This window comes from Aulonocara sp. 'chitande type north' Nkhata Bay, unplaced genomic scaffold (assembly GCF_057382095.1).
Source record: "Aulonocara sp. 'chitande type north' Nkhata Bay isolate Kocher_YH1m ecotype deep benthic unplaced genomic scaffold, A_spYH_male_GT1.1 unmapped_scaffold_20, whole genome shotgun sequence".
Taxonomy (NCBI): domain Eukaryota; kingdom Metazoa; phylum Chordata; class Actinopteri; order Cichliformes; family Cichlidae; genus Aulonocara; species Aulonocara sp. 'chitande type north' Nkhata Bay.
In genome coordinates, this window is record NW_028234352.1 from 1,079,565 (window position 1) to 1,099,291 (window position 19,727).

The 19,727-nt window shown below is 41.5% G+C and overlaps 2 protein-coding genes across 2 annotated transcripts in view; one reads left to right on the top strand and one right to left on the bottom strand.

The window, feature by feature from the left end:
• The window catches only part of LOC147300656 (uncharacterized), a 423,782-nt gene that overhangs the window by 313,152 nt on the left and 90,903 nt on the right, over nt 1-19,727 (top strand). The window lies entirely within an intron of this gene.
• On the bottom strand, nt 9,839-11,804 carry LOC147300666 (uncharacterized). Its single transcript, XM_086284953.1, has 3 exons — nt 11,461-11,804; nt 11,210-11,383; nt 9,839-10,602 (listed from the first exon to the last, which is right to left on the bottom strand). Exons 1-3 carry the CDS (start codon nt 11,509-11,511, stop codon nt 9,970-9,972), a joined length of 858 nt encoding a protein of 285 aa, XP_086141079.1. The 5' UTR covers nt 11,512-11,804; the 3' UTR covers nt 9,839-9,969.

Here is a 19,727-nt window from a genome sequence, read left to right on the forward strand (position 1 = left end):
CAGAGCAGTGAAGATAAGTGACAGCAAAGCAGAGAGAAAGGGGGCGTGGCCCGGGTCAAAGCCAGGCCAGCTGCTCTCCACCTCGTGGTCACCTGCTCATCCTAGTGAGCTCCACCAGCAGCCCTTTCACACACTTTACACTGTCAAACACTGTGTGTGGACCTCAGCTAACAACAGGCTGCATTTAAGTCTGGACTACATGCTTTTATATTGTTTTTATTCCATCAGCAGCTCAACATCATGAGCAGCTTTGACATAAAGACATCAAACTCAAGCTGACTTTAAACTACTTTTAATACAGGGGCTCAAAAACAACAACATCTTTATTATATATCAGGACAGAAAGTCATTTCATCTCAAAGGGAAACAGCTTTATTTGGAATAACCAGCACTATCAACTGGTTTGGGATCTCCACCAGTTTCATGTCTTTGCAGCTTCTCCAACAAAGTTCCTGTAAAATCAGCATGTTTGTCTTTATTGGTTTGATAGTGATTGATTATTCAGTCCCAATCTGCTGTCATCTAAAGAACAAAATGATGTTTCTATGAGTCACAAAGCTCCAGATGTTGTCGGCTTCACAAAGAAAACAAAGAACTTAAACACAAAGTGTTTGGAGCCAAAATGTTCCCAAGCTGCTCTTTTTGAAATGGCAGAGGTACAGTGGTGTCTAACAGCACACTGTGGAAGGCAAACATGTTATTGTTGGATGAAACTTCATGAATCCTTTGTAGATTTGAGCTGTTGGAGCCTTTCTTTTCTCTTCAGGTGTACAGATGCTGAGGAGGCAGGTGAAGCAGGTGGAGCTGTTGTGATGCTGGCAGAGGGTGTGTCTTAGTAACTCTGTGAGGCAGAACTGGATCCAACATTGTGGATGTGTTGATGTTGGAGCCATTAAGAGTCTCTGGCCACACTGTAGGATTTCCCTTTGATCCACTGTGGGGGCATTTTGGAGTCTGTCAGTGAAACTCTTCATGTTTGTGTTTGACTCCAGTTTATAGAAACAGAGAAATGTGTCATGCTTTTGTTCGGCCTCCACAAATACACACATTTGTTCATTGGTTGGACTTTTTGGAAGGAGACACATTGAAAACCATGTTAATAAGATCTTGTTGTTTCCTGTGGATCCGACACAGAGAGTGGACTTCAGACAGAAAGCGTGGAAGAGATTTTAGAGGCCGTGTGTGGCAACAGGAAGTTTCTGTGTGTTTGCTGATCTTACATGTGGAAAACAACACGTGATGTTTGTGAAGTTCTACAATGATCATTGTTCTCACAGCATTTTGAGTGGGAACAGTTCAAACTGGGAGTAGTGGGAGTTATTTACTGATTGAAACAAGCTGAATGTTTCTGTGACGATGAAGATCAGCAGCTCAGCTGATCAATGAACTGACATCTATCAGTCGTTTCATGAGATGAAGTCATCAGCAGACATTTGTTCTGACTGTGTGATGAATGTCAGAACGTCAGGGCTCTGCTTTAGTCACTGCTTGATGATCATTGGCTCATTGTTGAATCCAGGGCCCAGTCTGACCTCTGACCTTTGCTGCAGGTCTTCTGTGTTATCTCCACTTTCATGTCTGATCTTCTACTTGTAGTCCTGTGTCTACATATACAGTGGCTTTCAAAAGTATTCGGCCCCCTTGAACTTTCCCACATTTTGTCACATTACAGCCACAAACATGAATCAATGTTATTGGAATTCCAGGTGAAAGACCAACACAAAGTGGTGCACACGTGAGAAGTGGAACGAAAATCATACATGATTCCAAACATTTTTTACAAATAAATAACTGCAAAGTGGGGTGTGCGTAATTATTCAGCCCCCTGAGTCAACACTTTGTAGAACCACCTTTTGCTGCAGTTCCAGCTGCCAGTCTTTTAGGGTCTGTCTCTGCCAGCTTTGCACATCTACAGACTGAAATCTTTGCCCATTCTTCTTTGCAAAACAGCTCCAGCTCAGTCAGGTTAGATGGACAGCGTTTGTGAACAGCAGAAATTGAAATTGAAATTGCAGTGAAGTCAGCTAGAAACTTACAGTGACGTGGACATCATGCAAAGACTGCCAGACTCTGTAATACTGCAAATGATCAGTGACTCAGGTTAACACTAAACTTTAAACGGCACCTCTGTGTCTCTGTGTGCTGAACATCTAGGATTGAGTCAGGCTGCATCAGCTGAAGCTGTTATTTGTATATATCAGTATTTTTTTATTCAGGTGTGGGGAAAATACGTAAGACTGCAGTGAAGCGATGCACCAGATTAATCCCTGGCCAAAGGTATCGTACTTAAATCAGACTACTGATCCAGCCACATCAGCCTTTTGTGAGGTCTGTTTAAAGTAGACTAAAAGTGAACTGCAGGTTCCTGAGAGGTGGACTGTGAGCACAGAAACACATGTTCATACATACAGCTGCAGCAAACTTACATTAATTTTAAATAGATTTGTTACTCTGATGTCTGTCTCTGTGTTAGTCCTCTGACAGACTGGTGACCTGTCCAGGTGTGCTCTACCTACTACTGGGACAGGTTCCAGCCTCTGTAATAGAAATGTTCTGTTATTCTCATTTAAAGTGTTTAAGTGCTTATGCATATGCTTAGTTGTGACACTGTTACTGTTCAGTGAAAGTTGCTAAAACTAGATGAACTTACTTCAGCAGTTTGAGAAAACAACTCCCTTTACAGGTGCTGATAAGGCCAAGGGCACAAAACAGCACAACCATTGATGCGTTAGGTTTCATAGCGAGACACGTGAAGTGTGGTAGGATCAGTTTGTAACTTCCTCCCTCTTCCTTGGAAGGCGTAAAGGAGGAGGAGCACGACTTCTGTGGCAGCGCTGACATGACTGAACTGTGATGTTTGATGTGTGTTGGCGCAGTAATAAATAGCTTGATCACAGCTCTTTCTGTGTTGCAGACTTTATTTAAAAAATTCCACGAACCCCCCCCCCCCCCCCCCACTGTGAACCTGAATTGAATATTCAGAAGACATTTGTTTAAATAGTTCTACAAATCTGAGCTGTTGGTGTGTCCTTGGATTGTGTGGTAATAATATTAGAGCCTGCAATCTTTCTTACTGGATCTCTACTATGAGTCATGTTACCTGAGATTAGTTCTATGTTTACCTGTCAGCCTGGACGAATGTGCTGTGTGAAGAATGTAAATGACATCAGATCTGAACTGCTTACATCTAAGGAGCCTGTTCATATTTAATTGTAATATGAACCAATGATTTTCTGATTGATTGCTGATATATACAGTGGGGCAAAAAAGTATTTAGTCAGCCACCGATTGTCATCATTTTAGGTGGGGGAACTTGCACAGAGGTCAGTAATTTGCACCAGAGGTACACGTCAACTGTGAGAGACAGAATGTGAAAAAAAAAATCCATGAATCCACATGGTAGGATTTGTAAAGAATTTATTCGTAAATCAGGGTGGAAAATAAGTATTTGGTCAATAACAAAAATACAACTCAGTACTTTGTAACATAACCTTTGTTGGCAATAACAGAGGTCAAACGTTTACTATAGGTCTTTACCAGGTTTGCACACACAGTAGCTGGTATTTTGGCCCATTCCTCCATGCAGATCTTCTCGAGAGCAGTGATGTTTTGGGGCTGTCGCCGAGCAACACGGACTTTCAACTCCCGCCACAGATTTTCTATGGGGTTGAGGTCTGGAGACTGGCTAGGCCACTCCAGGACTTTCAAATGCTTCTTACGGAGCCACTCCTTTGTTGCCCGGGCGGTGTGTTTTGGATCATTGTCATGTTGGAAGACCCAGCCTCGTTTCATCTTCAAAGTTCTCACTGATGGAAGGAAGTTTTGGCTCAAAATCTCACGATACATGGCCCCATTCATTCTGTCCTTAACACGGATCAGTCGTCCTGTCCCCTTGGCAGAAAAACAGCCCCATAGCATGATGTTTCCACCCCCATGCTTCACAGTAGGTATGGTGTTCTTGGGATGCAACTCAGTATTCGTCTTCCTCCAAACACGACGAGTTGAGTTTATACCAAAAAGTTCTACTTTGGTTTCATCTGACCACATGACATTCTCCCAATCCTCTGCTGTATCATCCATGTGCTCTCTGGCAAACTTCAGACGGGCCTGGACATGCACTGGCTTCAGCAGCGGAACACGTCTGGCACTGCGGGATTTGATTCCCTGCCGTTGTAGTGTGTTACTGATGGTGACCTTTGTTACTTTGGTCCCAGCTCTCTGCAGGTCATTCACCAGGTCCCCCCGTGTGGTTCTGGGATCTTTGCTCACCGTTCTCATGATCATTTTGACCCCACGGGATGAGATCTTGCGTGGAGCCCCAGATCATGGGAGATTATCAGTGGTCTTGTATGTCTTCCATTTTCTGATGATTGCTCCCACAGTTGATTTTTTCACACCAAGCTGCTTGCCTATTGTAGATTCACTCTTCCCAGTCTGGTGCAGGTCTACAATACTTTTCCTGGTGTCCTTCAAAAGCTCTTTGGTCTTGGCCATGGCGGCGTTTGGAGTCTGACTGTTTGAGGCTGTGGACAGGTGTCTTTTATACAGATGATGAGTTCAAACAGGTGCCATTCATACAGGTAACGAGTGGGGGACAGAAAAGCTTCTTACAGAAGACGTTACAGGTCTGTGAGAGCCAGAGATTTTCCTTGTTTGAGGTGACCAAATACTTATTTTCCACCCTGATTTACGAATAAATTCTTTACAAATCCTACCATGTGGATTCATGGATTTTTTTTTCACATTCTGTCTCTCACAGTTGAAGTGTACCTCTGGTGCAAATTACTGACCTCTGTCATCATTTTAAGTGGGGGAACTTGCACAATCGGTGGCTGACTAAATACTTTTTTGCCCCACTGTATGTATATATATATATATATATATATATATATATATATATATATATATATATATTTTTTTTTTTTTTTTTTTTTTTTTTGTTGCCTTATGGTTCCAAGCGCTGTCACCAATCTTTGCATTTTGTTATTATCTCATGACACTTGTTTAATCAGCTACCATCTCTCCTGTGGACTTTTTAATGTCTACAGTCTCAGACCAACACAGCCCTGCCCTTCCCATATTAGATTCTTGATGAATGTGTGTTGTTGTTATTCAGCCTGGTTCAATGTGCCCCTTTTTAACTTTGAGCACCCGCCCCTTTAAACCTCTCTGCACAGCCCTGCACTGAACTCACTATCTTCTCCCTCTAACAGCCTCCACATGTTCTCACTGTAATTTCCCCTCATGAATGAATTTATGCTGCACTAATGTGAATGTTTGCAGGGAAATCAAACGCATTTCACACGCAGTACTCGAGCTGACTTACCTTTGTTTGAATGACGACTTGTACGCGCTGACTCCACAGATAAGGTACGAAAATATATCAGGCTACGTCTTCAGGGTTTCTACTCCACGGCCGTATTTCATACGGGTCCACATTTCCACTGCACGCTATTTTCTGCAAGTACTGCCGCTTCGCCTCTGGACGCAATCGGTCTCTATACAGTCCATTCTCTTTTGAGCTGCTTTTAAGCATCTTGTAATCGTCGTTCCAACACAGTGTGTTTGTTTTGATTCGTAGACCTCGAAAATGGTGCCGCGCTCCCACAATGCATTGCGGCGTGACGTCAACTCCAAAGCCCTATAGAACATGTTCTTTTTCATTGTCAAAATTATCAGGAATAAAGAAGAAAACTGATTCAAAACCTGTGGAACCTGCCAAAAAACAAGTTTTACTGCAAAGGATTTCTAGATGTGAAGGTTTTGTGGCTTTTTTCAGTTTCTAAAACAAACTCATTTGTACAGAAGGATATGAGGATGTATATGTCCGGTGGTGGGTTTTTTTCTTCTTGATTTAATGTATTCATTTATCTCTTCACTTAATCTTTCTTTATGTTTTTTTTTTTTTGATTTGGCATGAGCGATTTCCGGTCCTCACTCCAAGCCAGTTGGTGGCGGTAATGCACCACATGTTCTATCACAGCTGCGTCCGAGAGGACAGGAAACGTCTGTATGCGTCTGCAAACCAGGTAACTACACTCAGCTGAGCCTCTCTGCTAGTCGTTATTAGTTGGGGGGTTTTGCGTCACTTTCTCTCGGCTTGATAAAGGGCTGTATAGAAATCTCTGGTACGTAACACGTAACATCATTTTTAGGGAGCGTCGCAGAGAAGTGAGGCTGTTTCTTTGTTTTTGTCGAGTTTTGATTGAAGACATGTTTCCAGTCCGTTTTTTACTCGTTTGTTTTTTCATTAATAACTTTACATTATCACAGAGAACAAGAAGGCGCTTTGTTTGTCACATTCACCTTATGTCTGTGAAGGTTCTCAGTCATCCAGGTCATCGTAGTCAAAGGAGCTTGCAAAGAAAAGCGTCTGGACTTCTTTAAGTTACTTGAAGACGTTTCACCTCTCATCCGAGAAGCTTCTTCAGTTCTAAGGTCAAATGGTGGAGAGTCCCAGATATAAACCTAGTGGGAGTTTCCCCCCACAGAGGGACAAAAGGACCCCCTGATGATCCTCTAATCACCTGAGCCAAGGTGGGAAACTGGGTGTGGGCCCCAATCAGCCAGAGTTTCGGGTGTGTTCATTGTGAAACCTGGCCCCACCTTATCATGCGAATTCCTGAGATCAGATGGCCCAGGATGTGAGTGGGTGTTAAGGCGTCTGGGAAGGATCTCAAAACTGGATTATAGATGGCAGAGAGTTGGTGTCGTAAACCCCGCCTCTGTTCAAAGATGGTCGCTCACAGTGGACATAGATGGCTTCTTTCACTCCTCTTTCAAACCATCTGTCCTCTCTGTCCAAAATGTGAACATTAGCATCCTCGAAAGAGTGTCCTTTATCCTTAAGATGCAGATGGACTGCTGAGTCTTGTCCTGTGGAGGTGGCTCTTCTATGTTGTGCCATGCGCTTGTGAAGTGGCAGCCACTTGGCAGCCACAGTGATAAATGGCTGAGATGGCTGCAGCTGTACGTGTGAGGTACCTACATATTTCAAGATGAATTTGCAGAGATGTCATGTTTGGTGCTTACAGACATCACACTGCATTTTGTGATTTTGTAGCTATTGTTGTGATATTTCGGAGCTTCCCATGATCACCGTGACAGTCATTCATTTTAACATAACCTTTCTATTCCTTTCAGGGATCCTCATTTTTTTGGTACGGAAGATCAGCAGCTGTGTCGACAGGCAACAGGTAACGGCATGCTTTTCTGTTAGTACTGTAGACCTTGGTCTGGTGCTCTTTTTTAGTTTAACACAGTATTTTCATTTGCCGAAGTGTAAAAAGCTTGTTCCAGGAGAAACAAACTTTAGTGAGTTCTGCAAAATGATTCCCACCATTGCACACTCTGTCAGCCTCCAGTGTGCCCTTTTTTTGTCCTTTAACTGAAGAAAGTCGGTAGTCAGAACATATGAGATAAGTGAGATCCTCATTTTGCCTGCTTATTTCAAGATACAACATTTTCACAAACTGCTGTAGGATAACCTTGCTATTTGTCTTTTCCAACACTTCTACATTCATCCATATTTCCTTGTCTGCTTCTTTCCAGGTGAAAAGTACCTGAAATGGGTGAAAGATTTTGTTTCCAAAAACAAAAGCATGTGCGTTCACCTGAAGAAGCCAAGTGGTGCTGACCTGTGGATAGAAGAGCTTGAGAACACCAAATACAACGGGGATGATGATGAAGTTAACGCCTGGGGAAAATTCTACCTTCCCGAGATTGTAAAAATGCAGGTTATTGGTGTGGTAAAGGGCACCTCATGTCCATGTGACGAGCTTGTGCTGATGACGTGTGAGGACAAAAAGCTGTACGGCTATGACGGAGAGGAGCTGCATCTGGTGGCTTCCAGTTTCCTGGAACTATGTGACAAAACGATAGAGTATCCAGCATCCAAGCGCTACTACAATGGAGAGGCCTTCAAAGATATGGTGAGAAGTTAGACTGCTAAGAATAAGACTGGGGATGCCTAGTGTTAGAGATCAATCACCTGAGCTTTTCTTTGTATTGTTGTGTGTTCTGTTTAGACTGAGGAGGACTGGAAAAAAGTTAAGATGAGTGATGTGGGGAGGAAACTGCAGGAAGAACATAAAAAGCTGGTAAATGAAACCCAGTCAGCGTTCGTCAGCCTAATATCATAGGTGGGTATTGGAGCTGAGTATCATCACTGATTTCTAGAACCTGTTCAATTCCAATTCACAAGGTCCCAATTAGATTCCATTTAATTCTTACTCAGAGAGTCAGAAACATTATAATTCTGATCATTTATCAGTACTGACACTTGTGAAACTTCATCAGAGGTGTGAGCATCACAGCAGATGCTTTTGTGTCAAAGTAACTGAGGATAAAACACAAAACCATGAAGCAGATTTTCCTGGCCTAGCTTTTTACAGTAGATAACCTTAAAAATATTATTCTGCAGTAGAACAAAAGCAGACGAGAACCACGACTCAACAAATGTACATTGGCTGATGCTGCTGAAGTGATTCAGAGGTTTTAATAAGAGGTTTTAATAGAGACACAGCAGAGCATTTTGCAGTTTCACTTAATTTGAAAAAAATAAATAAAATTTGGTATTGAACAGCAGAAATGAGGCTGTCTTGTCGGAAGTCATTAAAAAAAAATGGCTGTAAACAACGGTAGACTGCTTCATAACAAGCAAGCGAATAATGCCAAAAACAGAGATTTGAGATGGGAAACGGTGTTCTTAAAGTACACTGAGAGAGGCAGAGAGCTGTGCTGTGTTGTTTTTCTGTGTGTGTTTTAATGGTGGTGGAAGCAAACCAGCAAAAGTAAGAGGGAATTCATGACAATGTTTATGTCAAGCGAAATGTGTCTTCTTTTGCTGCTGGTTTGGTTAGAGAGAGACAAAACGTGCAGCTTCAGGATCTGAGCAGCTTTCAGCACCAACGGCATCACAGCTCAGACTTGGATTCAGGATTAAGCCCTTTATGTTTGACTGTAGTGATTGTAGCTCTGTCCTTGTTATTAATCGCTTTAGTCAAACACAGCTATTGTTTGCTGGGATGTGTATATCCTTGACAGTTTGTATCTCAGAGTTATCAAAGACACTGTGGATAATCATCAAGAGATTGTTGTTCTCTTAATAATGACCTATTTGATTGTTTGTTTTTTCTTCTTCTTACAGATTCTGGTATTTGGCCAAAAGAGAGCTTCACAATTCTTGGCTTCACCTGTGGTAGAAAAATGACTGAAGTTATGCAACACTCTCTAAAATTAAAGCTATGCAACGCTTTAACATGAATGGCGAAGGAGTGCATCTCTTTCACTGTCTCTTCCTGTCCTCTTCTCAGTCTTTGTTGTGGCACCTCTGCTATGTGTTATAGAAAGCACTTGGAATCATGTTCAATACAAAAACACCAAACTCGTGGGATTGCCCTAGCAAGCAGTTGGTAAAAACTAATTAAAACTGATATATATCAGCTTCACTTTCTAGCTGCAAAAGCACGTTTCTGCAAAAGCATGCAGTTTCCTGTCAGCACTTTTTGGCACAGAGTGTACTCAGAGTTAGGCCTTTCTTATATAAAGCAATATAATCAGCATATAAACATTTAAGATGATAAATTTAAAGCTCAACAGTAACTGCTATAAATATTATAACTACACATGTAGTGCTTTTGCTTAAGTAAATTATAGTTGGGATCATAATAAGAAAACATGTGTTTTTATTTTCTGTGTACCCTGGGTACAGACCAGTATAAACATGGGATTCTTCCCAATAAATGCTGTCTGATAATGCTTCATATTGCATTAAACACTAGATATGTAAGCAAACAAACAAAAACCCATAGAAGCCAGTTTGAATTATTAAATGTGACAATTACATGGAGATGGAAAGTAAACATGCTTATACACGTCTCTGTGATTACAGAAAATCCACACAGATGCTGTCAGAGCAGAGAATCTTTGATTTATCAGAATGATGAATGCAAATGATTTCATGAAATCTCACTCTTGTTCTGGGTTGTAAAATTCACCTGTCCAGTTAAACCGAATCCTTTGCAACACAGTTCTAAGAACCCTACCAACCTCATCCTCAGCTCTCTGCCTGTTGTCCTTTTCAGCTGAGTATTCATCCACATGTGTTTCAACTTCTCTCTCATTTTCAAGCAAATTGCTCAGGCTCTCAGCTTCAGCACAGTTACCATATGGCCACTCTCTGAGGTCTTCTGTGTTCAAGCCAAACAAATTCTTACATGATCTGCAAGGCTTCATTCTGGCACCATCACGGAGACAAAAAGCCTCACACCTGATATTTCCAGGTACTTCAATTGTTCCATCAAAGTAATCTTTCTGGACTGTGTTTGGATAATAGGTCATCACCGCACCAGATACATATTTATGCCATTTGCTAAGACAGGAGGCAGCAATCATAATTTTCCCAGCGTTAGGACCTTTGGTGGACATGGAGACTCCGCAGTACCTTTCTGATTTGTTGGTTTGGGATTTTTGAGAAATGCAGATGGTGGACGAGACGAAAGCTGTTTTTTTATTATTCTCTTCTAAGTCCAAGTCTGTGAGGAGATCTTGCAGACTCTGCTTTATTTGCTCTTCATTCTCTGAGTTATTTTGCAGGACGATCTGAAAACAGTTACAGATCTGGTCAAAGTGTTGCACCTGATTATATAGTTGTTTTTCATAGAAAGTTGATCAACATGTTTGTTTCGCTGCTTGACTTATTTAACTATGCAGGACCATTGGATGCTTTTGGTTTAGACATTTTAAGATAGGGGGTGAAACAAGTCACAAAAATCTATTTAATTTTAAATCAATAAGCAAAAATCCATCTTTGTTCTCACTAATTTATAATTAAATTTGCTAATTGACCTTTTTTTTTCTATTTTGCTATGCCGGGCTGTCAAAACACGCTGAATTTAGAGTCTTTGAGCTGACTTAACAGATCCAGCAGCTACACAGTGACAGCATCATATACACCTTGAAGACTGTAAGCATCTCCAATAATGAGTCTGTTAGACATTATTTAGAACTAACAAATTCTGAAGCAAGTCTCCAGCTCTCCTGCAGTCTCTGTGTTTGGTGGAGAAGTATAGCTAGAAGCATATGTTGAAGTATAAGGTACAGTATGGATTTTCTTTGGATTTCTCAGTAAAAAAGCACTTTGCATTATACTTTCCTAAAAACTGGAAGTTTGTCAGATTGACTGAAAATGTGAGAAGAGTTATCTTACCATGTCGAGCACACAGGAGAAGGGACTTCGCCTGGGAAGCTGAGTCGAATACAACTTAAAAGGCCTGGGATATCTTCTCATTAAAGAACCCAAAACAAAAGGATTAGGGAAGATTTCTTCTGGAGAAAAGGGGATGTTGTTGATTTTGCCCAGAAACAACATGCTGTGAAGGATCTGTTGAGTGAAAACATATTTGCTTATTGTTAGTAGTGATAAACAGGACTGTCTTAAAAGTGTCAAAGGTAACACACCTCATCCACCAAGTGTTGACTTCCCGGAGTCATGTAAGAGCCCCGAACCATCCTCTTGGTAATCTTGTAGGCATTAGTTTTGAACCTCCTTTGAGAAATTGTTGTCTTCTAAAATGATAATGATCGAGCAGTTAGGGATTTAAAAACACAGGAGATCTGATAACTTTGGCTACAGCAGAGTCTGCAGACATACCTATTTTGCTCTTGGTCGGCCTATTTTAAACATGAGAGAAAACATAGTTAGTGAAATGTTGATAACATACAATGACTATCATTGGTGGCTGAAAAGATGCCAGGTAACAAGTGAAAAGCTGCTACTTACCATCGCCACAGTCTAAGAATGAAACAGGAGACACTGAGCGAGTTGCCTCCATCTTAAAGCTGTTGATCATGTGATTTAAAGGAAAGCCACACCCAGCTCTTTCCTGGAATTTTACTCGACTGTAGAAAACTGCTCCATTTGCCCCGCCCACCCATGATCTTTAATATCTGCCAAAAACAACCTTTTGGTTGTCAGTAACCAGCCGATCGTTTTCGCGATTAAAAAATGACTTTGTGCGGCGGCGTTCCCACCGCGAGCAGAACTCCGGCTCAAAAACCGCTGTTTTTGAACACTTTTATTTACTTAAGCATTTTAATGAGCTTACTTTGAAACAAAGTGCGATTGAATGATTATTGTTATGTGTTGCCTTGAATTCGGCTATGCTGTCTGTTAGACAGCTGTTTTCCTTTATTGTTGTTTTTGTATTGTTTGTAGCGAACGCTACTGGAATGTATAGATTAAGCTACGTAGCCAAGATAATTAATAATTTAACTGTTGTACATTGGTTGATGATGATTTGCATTGTTACATAGGCTTGCAGAAAAATACATTTGTTTACCGGTAAACTGAATCGAACTTGATGTGCTAATGGACGTTTTTCTGACCTACAGGTCAGGTTTTGTTCCCTCCCTTTGAATTAATCTTCTTCATATTGAAGTGGCGAGCCGGTAGGACCATTCTTTGTTTCCCCTCTTTCCCCCACTTAGCCGTCTTTGGATTACGGACATATTTCCCCATTTGTATGAAGCTGGACTCTAAGGAGGAATACCTTAAAAGTGAACTTTAAAAAGAAGAGGACCAAAAAGGACTTTTGCACAGAAAGATCACAGCATTGATTTATTATTTAATTGTGGGCATTTATGTTGTGTGTTGTGTTAATTATTTTGTTCCATTTCCCCTTTCCTCCATTTATTCAATATATTTTTGGTACAAGATATTGCAGTCTTTGGTCTCATCATTCACACCATCTAGGCTCCATAAAGAACTATTGCTTCTGCGCGTCAGTCAGTAAACTCATCCATTGAAATAAACTAGTCCTTAAATAACTTTGAGTTACACAGTGGCAAATGTAATAGAGAAAGACACAGGGCCACCTGAAATCTGTCGTCCTATCTGATTCAAAACCAACATGTAGGAGAATCTGGAATCTTTGATTTTGAGTTAAAAATAAAATATGGGTAAAATGCAGAAATGTTTTTACTAACATGTACTAACAGAGACTTGGAGGAGAGAGACCTAATGTTTAATAATCCACATTTCACTGTTTTACTCTTTGGTTCAGATGTGGATACTGTATTGTTCTTTCTTTGTGACTGTTTATGTTTAAGTTGTTTGTTGCTGGTTTTTAGTTTGTTTTTTGTCTGTTTGGGAGCTGACACAGTCTCTATGGAGATGGGTTTTTGGGGGGTAGCAGGAGGAGAGAAGCTGCAGAGAGGCGTGTAAGACTGCAACTCTGCTTCCTGGTCCCAACTCTGGATAGTCATATTTTGGGGGGTTTAATAAACTACTACTGCATGATGTAAAGCTGAAGTATTACACAGCTTTATGAACCTCCTGTTATCCTGGTAGACGAGTACAGCAATAAATCTTTTACTTGAACATCTTCTGGCTCCAATAAGCTTTGAAATGTGACCATGAAGTTAGAGACACACTGACTGAAACCCACAGCTGTGACTGTGGATCACATCCACACACAGTGTAGCTGCTGTCTCTGTGTGAGGTCTGTGTATATATGTATATATTTATGCTTATATTCATATTCTCTTATTCCCCTTTATTTGATATCCTAATTCTGTGCTGTGTAAAAGTTTGTCGGTGTTCTGCTGCTACAAACTGGATTTCCTGGAGGATAAACATGAGGGATTCATAAAGTTCTATCTCTCTGTTAAAATCCCCCAAAATCAATGAAATGTGAATTTCAGGCAGACGTGTTTTTAAAAGAGTCTCTTTAATGGAAAAATGTGTTTTTAAAACCAGCCAATAGGAGCGTCTGTGGATATCAGCTGAGGCTGAACGCAGGAACACCATCACATATAAATACACAGAATTAAATCACTAGATAAAAGACGTCATTAAATAAGGATCAAATCAACATGTCAGAGGTCAAAGGTCAGTCAGAAGAGATGTGGTTAAACACTGGCAGTGCAGTGACCTAATGCAGTTTGGTTACCGCCACGGGAAAAGCCCCGCCCCCTCTGAGCCTCCGCTGTGTCCTCAGCACATCCAGGAGCAGCAGGTCAGAGGGGGCGGGGCCATGTCAGGACTTATTTTAAGTAAAATTTAAAGTGGAGCGACGGCAGGAGTCACACAGCAGTAACCAGCTCTGTCTGCCAGGGTCAAAGGTCAAACAAGTCCTGCAGCTGACCCACACACAGACTTACACTGATCCACAGAGAGTGATGAATCCACACATCACTCGGCTGGAGGAAGCTGGGTTTCCACACCGTCCAATCAGAAACCAGTGTTGACACTGAGACCCGTCTCTGTAACAGGAAGTCCATGAACAGGCAGACCCTCTGCAGCAGGCTGACCTGTGACCTCTGAGACAGAGGGAGGAGTTTGTGTCAGCAGGGGGCGCTGCAGCATCGCCTGAGAGCTTTAAGAACAACAGCAATAAACAGGAAGTGAAAGTCACACTTCTGTTGGTGTGCGTTATCAGCAGACTCCACCCTCTGCAGGAAGCTGAGATAAGAAGCAGCCAATCACAGAGCAGAGAGCATGTGACTTCCTGTTCCTGCTGTTACTGTGACAACAGCTCCTGGGACAGAGAGCAGCTTTCTAAAGAGGAAAGATGTTGCTGTCACCCCCGGGTGTCATGTGACCCACCTGATGTACCGATTTAAGACTGTAAGAACAATAATAACAACATGTTTTAGTCAGGTGATCCATGCAGAGCAGATCCATGTGACCAAACACAGCTGGATCACATGTTTCCTCTCCTGGAAACAGAAACCCTTCATGTATAAAGGCTCATGTACCCACTGAGCCCTGCTCTCAGATCTGTGAGGCTTTAACAAACAACAGTTTAAAGTCATGTTTAGCATCTTCTGTCAGTGTGGAAGGTCACACACTTTCCTGAGTGTTGAACCCTGAACTACTAGCTGTTCATGTCAGCCTGGACATAAATACAGACCTGCCTGCTGTCATAGACCCCAGCACTCACATGTTACTTATAAGTGACTCATATGTATGCATGTATATATTGTGTATATTGTGCTATTTCTTACTTAGTGTGTTGTGTCTTTGTTCCTGTTTGTGCTGCAGCACTGTAACCTAAATAATTTCCCCTGGGATCAAAAAAGTATTCTGATTGTGATTAAATGAAAGCAGTCAGAGCAGAGGACGGTGATGTAAGGAATGGGATTTTAATCAGCCAGTCTCCTTTAACTCTCAGCATCACAAAGTAATGTGGTAACATCTGGACTGATGTGTTTACTGTCAGCTAGTTTAAATGCTGTAGGCTGCAGCCGCTGCTCTAACACTATAACTGTAACAGGGCTCAGTGCTGCTTCTAACAGTCTGAGCTGCTTCAGGCTTTATTTGTGAGGAGCACAGCAGCTTACAAACACGTGGCTGGGCCTGGACCCAAAGGAGTGTTTGTTAAAGCCTGCAGTGAATCCAGCAGCAGAATGATGGAAATGCAACACAGCAATGATGAAGAGGAGCAGCATTACAGCCAAAGTCCAGTTCATACAGTTAGGTCCATAAATCAAATAAGGGAAAATAAAATGTTGGTTGGATGCACCTGTCTGCACCCTTAATGCTCTCTGGTCGCTATGGTAACGCGTAAACATTTCTTTCAAAATAAGACACACGACTACAACACGGGAAAGACCCAGGGAAACGAAGTTAACGATAAAAACCCTGAAAACCATTGTTGGATTTATATTTTATCATTGTCATTGTTATTGGGGAATATCTAACCATATATGCTCAGAGGTGTAGAACCAATTGTGTAATGATAGTAGTCTTTAAAGACTTTGTGTGACTCCAGAGTGTTCTGGCATTCACACCCACGTCCTGGGATCATGGGAGAGGTGCTACCTTCTTATTGTTTTGTGGTAGGATGTCTGTTTTAGTCTAAGTGCCTTTTGTTTAGATGAACTGCTGGACTTCCAGACCAGCAGGTTTAGGGAAGTCGTTTATGGGGTCACACTCTGACTCCACACACACACACACACACACACACACACACACACACACACACACACACACGCACGCACGCACGCACGCACACACACACACACACACACACACACACACACACACACACACACACACACACACACACACCTACATAACATACAGACTGGTACCTTTGTTCACGTGTATGTTAATGAACCTATGTATGTTCATGTAACCTCAATAAAAGAGCAGTGTTACGAGGGAACGGACGAGAGCGACTGTGGTCAAGCGAAGGAACGGCATTGGTCCAGTTCTCTCCCGTGCACGAGAAACATAAAGAACTACTCGTGTCTTGCTTTGCTGTGTAGCTGGATTGAACGATCCAGCGAACAGGTTTATGCTACAAACCTATCAACCATCAATTTCACACTGAGCCTCGACTCTCACGGCCCGGTACCAAATGACTCACGGACCGGTCCGTGACCCGGGGGTTGGGAACCGCTGAGTTAACGCATGAGTAGTTCAGGGCTGCACGTCATTTTCATTGTTAATATCTTTGTGAAAAGCACATTGATGTGAAAATCTTCATGAGAGTCAGAGGCCCTACAACACGATTAAAGATTCATTCAAAAGAAAATCACAAGTTATTATCATCTTCAGAACATTTCATTAAACATTAGAGACAGACTGCTGAGTACATCTCATCTCTATCCAAACAACCTACAGTCCACAAACACATCATGAACCAGTGCTCTGGGCTGTGGTCTGTCCCCAGTTACATGGATCAGCTGGTTCCCTGGAGGTGACTGCTGCTGTGGTTTGGAGCGGATGAATAAACCTGAACTGAATCAGGTGTCCAGTTACTTTTGGTCCCTTTAAACCAGGCTGTCACATGTTCAGCATGTGAAACTCCTCCTCCGTGAAAACGGGTGTGGGTCACAATCAGCCAAGGTTTTGGGTGAACCCATTGTGAGATCTAGCCCCACGCTATCATGTGATTTCCTGTGATCAAATGTCCCAGGATGTGAGTGGGCATTAAGACGTCCATGTCCCTCTTCAAGCAACTTAAAGAAGTCCAGACGCTTTTCTTTCCAAGCTCCTTCAACAACATCATTCATAGAACAGCTTCCAGCTTCTTTTGCTCGGCTACAGTTTGGATGGATTTGCATTTAAAGATGCAACAAGAAAAAATGGTTAGGGTCAGGAGGTCAAAGGTCAGAGCTCCTGTGGGTCTGAGGGCGGCCTCACGCTGGAGAAGGATGAAGGAGTCTGACCTGAGCCAGTGTTTGACATGAACACATCAGCACTGCTGTCAGTGAGCCTAACGACAGCCGTTAGCATCATTTCAGTGTTTCAGTCATAAAAACACTTCCTGTCACTGTGGTGGTTACAGTGACATCATGCAGTTTGTGCTTTGACCTCCAGAGGGCGACAAATCAGCACAGACAGAGAGCTCCATTCAAACTTTGCTGCCATCAGGAATAATTCTTCAAATATAATCATCAGTGTTTGAGCAGTTATGATATCAGGGACAATCTAGACATGTGTGACAATACTGAACATGTCACATGACACACCTCAAACATCATGTGATCCACTCTCAGTCTGCACTTTCATTCATGACTTCAACAGGTTGAAATGAGCTTTGAAGAAACATTCAGTGAAATAAATCTTTCATGGATTCATGTGAGCAGCAGATGAACTTTGTACCAACAACATCTTCAATAACAGAGTCTGAATGAAGCTCAGGTGTTGATGCTGCTCACTGATTGGACGCTTGCTTTCAGCTCTGCTCTCAGTCTTTACTGCACATGTGAAGGTAGAAAGTGTGACTGGATCTATAGACTGGAAACAGAGAAACATGCTGAACATTTGAAGCTTTGCAGCAGAAATGTTCATGTTACAAATACAGCAGAGCTGATCTGGGATCAGTGTGTTCACACCTGCAGCTACAACAAGGTTTCATGTCTCCACACGTCAGCATGTGAACTTTACTCTGACTCAGTCTGAGCAGTCAGACGGCATATTTTTAAAGTTAACACATCAGCACACACAGAGCTGAGCCCCTCCCACCTGTGCTGAGTTTCAGGTGGAGCCCCGCCTCCTTCCAGGAAGCAACTCACCTGTGTGTCCGTGTTTAGTGTCCAGGTGTGGAGTGGAGCTTGTTGTTGGTGTGTGAAGAAACTGTAAGTTTGCTTTGTTTCCTCCTTTAACAGTTTGTCTTTAGGAACTTTACTGTTTGTTCAGCTCGTGTTTGATTTCTTCACACAACAAACTGTGTGTGTTTGTATTTCCGGTCTCTCCATTAAAGTCAGTGTGTAACGTTTTCCAACGAGGCCGAGTGTCTCCGCCATTTTCTGGCCTTGTGTGATCAGAGTCCGGGAATCAGACTAAACACACTGAATGTGGCCTGAGCTCAACCGGAGAGCCGCTGAGCTCCAGATGTTTTTATTTACACGCACAGCAGGAGACAGAGAGCGCACTTTGTAAATGAATACTTCGTATAGATGTGTGTTAGATACAGGTTCAACATGTCGGTCTTAAAAATACTGCGTCACAAACTGTTGGCTCCTCTCCAACAGGAAGAAGTGTTACAAAACACACAAAACTGAACTAAATTAACTAAATTATTGAGAATGATCAATGAAATGATTTTGGAAAACTGATTAACATTTTACAGGAAATGGCCTGTTAGTGTTGTTAGTTTGGCTAAAAAAAAGACTGAGTCACTGCTTTCAAAAAGTTCCGTTTTTATCATAAAATCTACATTAATCTACGTCAGTCCAGCCTCTGACCCCGTAAATATATAATAAATAAAAAATCAAATATAAACTGAAACAAGCAAACTCACCGTGGAAACTAACTGAAACTAAACAGAATTAAAAACACAAAGTGAAAAAGAAATGGAAATAAAAACTAATTAAAAATTACAAAACTACAACAACCTTGCTGTCTGTGGATATGTTTTGGGTGGAGGTTTCAGCCACCACAGACGTCTTCCTTCATTTGTCTGTAAGTCAGTGAGATCATTTAAAGATGGTTACATATCTGCCACAGTGTTAATTTAAAGTTCTCACCCTTTGTGTTCAGAGGCAGCAGGTGGAGGGACAGCAGAGGACTTTTTAAAACAAATTTGATTCAGCAGGTCGGCCTCTGTTAAAAACATCACGAACTGTCCGCTCAGACTGTTCACACTGAAACAAAGATGGAGGATAAAACATGTTTTACATTTCTCAGACTGAACAAAAGTTACTGTATTAAGTTTAAAACACTGTTAATAAATCGGAACATTTAAAGATGCTTCAGTCACGGTTTTTATATTAATAGTAAGTCAGATGTTGAGCTTTGGCGTGAAAAAAGTTTTTCTTTTTTCCTGGTGAGGAAAAAAGTTTGAAAAAAATCAGTTTTAAGTTTTATATACATATTTGATTTGTACGGGACTCATATTTTAATACTAAAGTAAACCTTTTGTCTTCTGTCTGTACAAAATACCAGATATTAAAGTGCAGATGTTACAGATGTTTATATATTTTATTATGAAACGGAACAAATGAACAGTTCAGCACAAACAAACGTTAACATGTAGATATTGTACTAAACTGCAGTGAATATGAACTCAAACTTTGACTTTTAGAAGATTAAACTTTATAGTGACGTGTAGGAGAGGAACAGATGAACACGAACTTTGATATTTGAATACAAACGAGTGATTCTGAGGATTTTTTTTTCTCACCTCTCATCATCTTATAATATATTTGCTTATTCTTCATAAACAGTAAAAAAATCAGATCAGTGGATCTATTTTACCGTTTTAATGGCA

Coding starts and splice junctions, on each gene's coding strand:
- LOC147300666 (XM_086284953.1), bottom strand. CDS start 11,511: ATGGTTCGGGGCTCTTACATGACTCCGGGAAGTCAACACTTGGTGGAT. Junction 11,384..11,460: donor GTCAACACTTGGTGGATGAG/GTGTGTTACCTT, acceptor TTCACTCAACAG/ATCCTTCACAGCATGTTGTT. Junction 10,603..11,209: donor TCTCCTGTGTGCTCGACATG/GTAAGATAACTC, acceptor AACTGTTTTCAG/ATCGTCCTGCAAAATAACTC.